The following is an 8333-nucleotide window of genomic DNA, read 5'->3' as shown; positions in this document are numbered from 1 at the left end:
ACTCGATACAGTTCTTCAAGCCGATACCTCCCTCATTCTTTGGTTTGCAGAGAGCGGTCCATTTGACTTTTTTTCCTCCTTTTCCGCTATTGCCCCAGATAAAGTTCCTCATCAGTGTATCGAGCTCCTTCATTACCTTCTTCGGAATGACCATTTATTGCGCCCAGTAGCCAACTATGCCCATGCCCACGGTTTTGATAAGTTCAATCCTCCTTACATAAGAATGTTTTTTCGCTGCCTAGCCAGATATCGTATTTTTTACCTTTTCAATCAACGGCTTGTAGTGTGAGATCTCGATCTGCTTCGCAGTTAACAGAACAAATTATCAAATTTGGAAAGGAAAGATAAAGGATCGATTATTTGTTAAGGCTTTACACTTACCCGTTTTTGGTAGTGGGAAACTTGCATCCAAATCTGACGAGGAATGGAATTTTGAGCATGAACAAGTATGTAGTTTTATTCGTCAGTTTGTTGAAGAGAATGTTTACAACCACATCCAACATGTGATAAATGTACAATCTTTATGGAATAAACTTGAAAGTTTATATGCTTCAAAGACTAGAAGTAATAAATTATTTTTGCTTCAGAAATTAATTCATTCGAGATATAATGATAACGTTTCTATGGATGATCACTTGAATGAGTTTTAGGGTGTTCTTGATCAGATGTCAGGTATGAGAATTAAGTTTGAAGATGATGTTCAAGGACTTTGGTTATTGACTACTCTACCCGATTCGTGGGAAACGTTTAAGGTTTCTCTTTGTAATTTTGTTGTCAATGGTGCAGTAACTCTACAGATGGCCAAAGGTGGCATCATGAAGGAGTAATTGAGAAGAAAATCTCAAGGGTTTGAAAATTTTATCATTGCGGTAAAAGGGGCACATTAAGAAAGAATGATTTAAGATGAAACATGAAATGAGTGGATTTAATCAAAATAAACACGTTGGTGAAGATCATGTGCCAATAGAGACTTTAAATGATCTCGTTACTGTCCACGACGAGAATAAAATTAACTTTATATGTAATGAGTCTAGTTGGGTGTTTGACACCGGAGCTTCCTTGCATGTTATGCCAAGGAAATACTATTTTACTTCTTATACTTCAGGTGATTTTGGAGTATTAAAGATGGGTAACGACGACTTAAGTAAGGTTATTAGTATTGGTGACGTTTACTTGGATTCTGGTAATGGGTCAAAATTATTACTTAAAGATGTTCGACATTCTCCAGATATTAGACTGAATTTGATATCAACTGGAAAACTTGATGATGATGGTTTCACGAGTAGTTTTGGTTATGAAAAATGGAAACTTTTTAAAGGTAACTTGATTATAGCTCGAGGAGATAAATATTCTAATTTATATTTGATGTAAACTTCGATATGCAAGGATAGTGTGAATGTTGTACAAAGTAAAGATGCTTCCAAATTATGGCACCGAAGACTTGGTCACATTAGTGAAAAGGGGTTGAATCTATTGGTTAAGAAAAATGCTATTTCTGGTTTGAGTGAGACCGATTTAGAGAAATGTTCTCATTGCGTTGCTGGAAAACAAACTAGAATATCGTTTAAGAATAATCTTCCTTTAAGAAAGTCAAAAGTCTTAGAGCTAGTGCATTCAGACGTTTGTAGTCCTTTAAAGGTACGAACTATTAGTGGTGCTCTTTATTTTGTAACATTTATTGATGATCATTCCAGGAAGCTTTGGGTATATGCTTTGAAGTCTAAAGATGAGGTTTTATACAAGTTATAAGAGTTCCATGCTCTTGTTGAAAGAGAGATCGGGAAGAAGATCAAGTGCATTCTTAGTGATAATGGTGGTGAATATTATGGTCCATTTGATGCATACTACATATAACAAGGGATCAGACATCAGAAAACACCTCCAAAGATCCCTCAGTTGAATGGCTTTACAGAAAGGATGAATAGAACAATTGTTGAGAGAATTAGACGTTTGCTTTCAGAAGCAAAGTTATCTCAAACGTTTTGGGGTGAAACATTACTCATAGTAGTACATGTTATTAATTTGAGTCCTACAGTCTCTTTGGATGGTGAAGTTCCAAATAAGGTATGGACTCATAAAAATATTTCGTATGATCATTTACGAGTATTTGGATGTAGGTTCTCTATTCATATTCCAAAGAATGAAAGATCAATGATGGACGTGAAGAGTCTAGAATGCATGTTCTTGGGTTATGGCCAAGATGAATTTGGTTATAGATTATACAATCTAGTTGCAAAGAAGCTTGTCAGAAGTCGTGATGTCATCTTTTATGAAGATGAGACTATTGAAAATATTGATAAAGCTAAAAGTAGTGAGTTGAAGGGAAAAGGTGAGTGGATAGATTCAGATCTAGTTTAATTATCTGTTTCACCTAGTTGAATAGAAAATCAGCTACAATAGGATGATTCTCAAGATGAACATGACGTTCAAATAGAGAATATTAGTAACGAGCAAGAGGAAGTATCTACAATTCCATCTAGAAGATCGACAAGAGATAGACAATCTTCTACGAAATATATTATTAATGAATATGTTTTAGTGATTGATGGAAGAGAGCTAGAGTCATATGGATAGTGAATCCAAGCATAAATGGGTTGATACTATGAAAGATGAGATGCAATCTCTACATGATAATCATACTTTTTAGTTGGTAGAATTACCAAAAGGAAAGAAAGCTTTAAAGAACAGGTGGGTAAATAGATTGAAGCAAGATGATCATACTTCAACTCCACAATACAAAGCTCGTTTGGTTGTCAAAGGGTTTAGTCAAAGAAAGAGAATTGACTTTGACGAAATTTTCTCTCCTGTTGTTAAGATGACTTCAATCAGAACTATATTGAGTTTGGCAACTAGTCTTGATTTGGAAATTGAACAGATGGACGTGAAGACGGCTTTTCTTCACGGTGATTTAGAGGAAGAGATTTATATAGATCAACCTGATGGTTTTGAGGGCAAGGATAAATAGAATTGTGTTTGCAAGTTGAATAAGAGTTTGTATGATTTAAAGAAGTCTCCACGATAATGATACAAGAAGTTTGAGTCATTTATGAAGCAACACGGATATAAAAAGACTACTTCCGAACATTGTGTGTTTGTGCAAAAATTCTCCCCTGATGATTTTGTTATTCTGTTACTTTATGTTGATGATATGCTTGTTATTGGTCAAAGTGCTGCAAGAATTGATAGGTTGAAATAAGACCTAGGGAAGTCCTTTGCAATGAAGGATCTTGGACAAGCAAAGAAGATTATTGGAATTAGAAATCAGTCGTGACAAAAAGAGGAAAAAGTTAAGGTTGTCTTAAGAAAAATATATTGAAAAAGTGTTACAAAGATTCAATATGGAGAATGCTAAAAGTGTTGGCACACCTTTAACGGCTCATTTTAAATTGAGCTCCGAATATAGTCCTTCTAATGATGATGAGAAGAAATATATGAAGAATGTTCTCTATAGTTCAGTTGTTGGTAGTCTTATGTATGTTATGGTTAGCACGAGACCAGATCTAGCTTATGATGTTGGTACTGTCAGCATGTTTCTTTCAAATCCAGGAAAAGAATATTGGGAAGCGGTGAAGTGGATATTGAGATATCTTAGAGGCACATCAAGTATGAGACTTTGCCTTGGAAATAAGAATTCGAATTTAGTTGATTATACCGACTCAAATATGGCAGGTGATGCTGATTCAAGAAAATCCAATTCAGGCTATTTGATTAATTTTGGAGGGGGAGCTATTTCTTGGCAATCGAGACTATAAAAGTGTGTTGCGTTGTCAACTGCGGAGGCTGAACTTATTGCAGCAACGGAAGCTTGTAAGGAGCTGATATGGGTTAAGAAGTTATTATTTGAACTTGGTATTGTGCAAGAAAGGTATGTGCTTCTCTATGATAGTCAAAGCGATGTTTATCTAGCAAAAAATTCAACATTTCATTCTAGATCTAAGAACATTGATGTAAGGTATCATTGGATACGGGATGCGTTAGATGAAAAATTATTGATTTTAGAAAAGGTGCATACAAACGATAATGACGCCGATATGATTACTAAGGCACTACCACAAAGCAAGTTCAAGTTTTTTTGTTCAACCGCTGGGTTGACAACATCTTTCCCATATTTGTGAGGGGGGAGTTTGTTGGGTTTTGTTTGGGCTCCCAAATATGGAAAAGGCCCAATAGTGGTTTAAGTTCATTTTTAATTCATTAAGGGTATTATAATATTTTAAAGGGTTATGTTATAACCTAATTGCTCTAGTATTTAAATAGCGGGAGCCGTTATTAAGAAACAGAAGTCAAAAATTAAAAGAGAGGAAGAAACAAAAAATCTTGTAACAGATTTTCGCCTACAGCCACGCAGGGTTCATAAAACTGACGATCAGAGATTCAAACTGGGTTTTTCTGGGAATTAAAGGTTCTTCCAAATTTGAGTTTTTTACTTGACTTGTTTGAGACAAAAAAAAGTTGTATCTTTTTTGTTATGCCCTTTCATCTTTTTACGGTATTAAAGGTTGTTATACCTTGATTGTATTCCCGACTCTGATTATAGTGAAATTTGAGTGGACGTAAAGTCCCGTAATTTTTTACTCTTTGATTTGAGGAGGTATTCAATATAATTTATTTCCGTTTTAGTTGGGCTTTATTTGCTCTTTTTCAATCAAATAGAAAATATAATATATATGTTTTTCCCAACTTGACGATTGACTTACCCATCAACCTTTTAATACCAATCATGTTTCAACATAGGCTTCAAATCACAGTTACATTCTTGCAATGCAATTAATACAAAAATATTATTATTTTAAAAATTAGAATATTTAATGGTTTGGTAGGTAATAATTTCCTTTTTGGCTGGGCTAAGCCTAATACACATAGATTTGTTCTTGGTCACGGGTCAATGCACACCAAAATTTACACCAATCACAAAATGGCTACAAGGAATATAAACCTCAAAAACCAAAGAAATATACATACAAAATGTCATATAAAGTGTCATATATTAGAAAATTTAAACCATTAGGGTTTCAAGTGAAGAGTTTTGGTGAAACCAAACATCACTATATAGTTGAGCTTGTTTTGATCTCGTATGAACCAAATATTATAAGATGTTACATGCATGCATGATGACATGCAAACCCTTATATATCTATATATCTATAAATATCCCGAATCCTCCCACAAACTTGTAATTTCATTGGCTATTATATGTTGAAATTACGTGAATGCCCACCACCCAAGCCTCCACTACTTTCGATCTATTCATGTTTATTTGACACTTGTTTGATCGATCGGGTGTTTTTTGGATTAGTAAAAAACCTCTTTTACAGGAAAAGGAATCGAAAGGTTGTTTAAGAAACGAAACCTTTTATATAGGTATGTAACTCTATAATTAAGCACATGCAATAGGTACAATCTGTACGTTAAACATTGTGGTGAGATGCCAAACTAATTAAAGAGAAAAAACAAGAAAAACAAAATCCAACAAAAACTCAATTAATTATTCTTTTCATAAAGACATCAGCATCATCCAACCTTATCAAACAACTTTTTCGTTTTTTTAATTAAATAATAAATGTTTTACACTATTAGTACTGTTTTATAATTTAACTTGTTATAAAAACAAATAATTGTGTTTTAGTTGATCATCGATAAAAATAAATAATATTTGATATAATAAAATTAAAATATTTTTTTAAATGGTCCAAAGTGTCACTAAACATGACCCAAATATACCGGGTTCACCATTTGAAAAACAACAATAAAAATATAAACCGAGTTCACTCTTGGAATATTAATGAGTATGTTAGTTTGTTGTTGAGCTGTCTTAATGATTTTTTTTCTTGAACACTTCAATCAAGTTGTTTTATTATCAATTTTGAAGTTGTTTTATATTGTTATTTTGGGTTAGATATGCTCGATTTAAGCTATTTTTTTTTAATTTCTTTATCGTCTGAACCACTTTAAAATCTAGAAACCGATAAAATAAGTGAACCTTGTTCAAAAAATAAAAATCCACATCAAATCAGGCCTTAATCTTTCTCTACTAGTTCTTCCTTAGTCAGCAACATTTTTGCTTCATACTTTTATGTTAAAGAAAATTATATGCCACCAGATTTCTAAAAAGTGTCAACTGATAAAAAGAAGAAAGAAAAAACCATTATTTTCATAGTGGAGTCCCCTAGTATTATCGAAGCTTGTTGTTCATCCACAACTTAAAGTCTATATAAATGCTAAGCCCTGGTTACAATAAGATCATATATACCAATATCTCACTCAAATAAAGTAAAAGAGAGATCTAGAAACAATGGGATCATGGCTTGAAATATTAAGTAAATCTAAAGTGTATTTGTGTGTGATCTTCCTGCAATTTGGGCTGGCTGGGATGTCCATAATTGCCAAGTCTGCTCTAAACCAGGGTATGAACCATTACACTTTTGCTGTCTATCGGAATGCTATTGCAGCTATCGTCTTCGCCCCTTTTGCCATGGTCCTAGAAAGGTGCAAGCTTCTAAACTAGTTAACAGAAGAAAATATTAATTTTTAATCCTTACAAACTTAATATTTATTATTTAAATAACCAATATGTGACAGGAAAGTAAGGCCAAGGATGACTCTATCTATTTGGACCAAGATTATGTTGCTGGGGCTATTAGAGTATGACTATAACTTTAAAGTATGCAATTATATACTAGAGTTTATCTTGATTTGTGTTGAAATGTTTGTTTAGGCCGGTTCTAGATCAGAACTTGTATTATAATGGGATTAAGTACACAACAGCAAGTTTTGGAGCAGCCATGGGAAATATTCTTCCAGCTCTCGTATTTGTAATGGCTTGGTTACTCAGGTAAATTACTTTCCCTTTTGTTAACTGAGAAATTTGTTTGTTTATTTATTAATATTCATGACAGGCTTGAGAATGTCGAAGTCAAGAAAGTATGGAGTCAGGCTAAGATTGTGGGTACCTTAGTGACAGTTGGAGGAGCTATGATTATGACATTAGTCAAAGGTCCAAACTTGGGCTTACCATGGACCCAACACCAAGAAACATATAATGTCTCTTCTTCTTCTAAATCAAACCAAGACAACAACATCAAGGGCTCTCTTATGATCATAGCTGGTTGTTTCTGCTGGGCTAGTTTCTACATTTTACAAGTGATAATTCATCAATTACTCTCACTCGATTTTCATAATTCAAAATTCTTGTAAAATGTCCAAATCATCATCTTGTTAAAATTTTATATAGGCAATCACCTTGAAATCTTATCCAGCTTCACTTTCACTCACGACACTGATCTGCCTAACGGGATCATTACAAGGGACTGTTCTTACACTCTTTGCCCAGAGAGGAAATGCACATATTTGGTCTTTGCACTTTGACTCCAAGCTTTTAGCTGCCCTTTATGGAGTAATCTACCATCTTCATATTCTTCTTTCTTATTTTGCCATTTTTAGTGTCTTCATATTAAGATATGGTTTATTGGATTGTTGCAGGGGGTTATCTGTTCAGGCGTTAACTATTATATTTCATTACAAGTGATGAAGGAGAAAGGACCTGTCTTTGTGACTTCATTCAACCCTCTCAGCATGGTCCTTGTTACCATAATGGGTTCTTTTTTTCTTTCTGAGCAAATCAACCTGGGAAGGCAAGTAATAATAGTACTTTTTATGAAAAACAAACCAACATTTGATGATTATATTATATTTGATCCTTTTTTTCTGCAGGGTTGTAGGATCACTTGTAATAGTTGCTGGATTATATATGGTCATGTGGGGTAAAAGTAAGGAAAAAAGGAGCTTAACTAATAAGCAAGAGATCAATCATATAGCTCTTGTTGACCTTCTGGACAATGATAAAAATGAAGAAGATGAGAAAAAAGAGATTTCAAAAACAGAGGTTAATAATAATTCTGTAAAAGTATTGTCTATTGATGAAGCAGTTTGAGTACAAAGTTTAACACAAGTCAATAAAAACAGTTGAAGTAAATTTGTCCAAGAAAAGAAAACAAAAAGTCTTTAGAGCCACACACAGTCTTCATTGCTTGATACAAGTCCTCCTGCGTAGTAGTATCGTGCAACTCATACACCAAGTCGGCGATTGTCTTCCCATTAGCAAAGTAAATACGATCGTTCGGATGCTTGGTCTGTCGGCATCCGGCATGGATTTCAAGCTCATGTGCGTTGACAACCTTAAAAACAAAAACAAAATAGCTTTAACGATATATATGATAGTAAACATTAAATTACCTAAAGAAAAAGAGGGTTTTCTTTACTTACAATCCAGATGACCTGATGACTGCTCTCAGATTATTCTGCACAAAAATAAAAAAGAGTTACACGAGGAATGT

The 8333-nt window shown here is 33.8% G+C and overlaps 1 protein-coding gene across 1 annotated transcript; it reads left to right on the top strand.

The window, feature by feature from the left end:
* The first annotated feature begins 6815 nt into the window (after nucleotides 1–6815).
* Nucleotides 6816–7930, top strand: LOC124924449 (WAT1-related protein At2g39510-like). Its single transcript, XM_047464487.1, has 5 exons — nucleotides 6816–6832; nucleotides 6897–7140; nucleotides 7232–7393; nucleotides 7480–7631; nucleotides 7711–7930. Exons 1-5 carry the CDS (start codon nucleotides 6816–6818, stop codon nucleotides 7928–7930), a joined length of 795 nt encoding a protein of 264 aa, XP_047320443.1.
* The last annotated feature ends 403 nt before the right edge of the window (nucleotides 7931–8333 follow it).

The sequence above is a fragment of the Impatiens glandulifera genome, chromosome 2, assembly GCF_907164915.1.
Source record: "Impatiens glandulifera chromosome 2, dImpGla2.1, whole genome shotgun sequence".
Classification (NCBI taxonomy): Eukaryota; Viridiplantae; Streptophyta; class Magnoliopsida; order Ericales; family Balsaminaceae; genus Impatiens; species Impatiens glandulifera.
The sequence above is the reverse complement of the archived record's forward strand: the minus strand, read 5'-3'. Positions and strand labels throughout refer to the sequence as shown.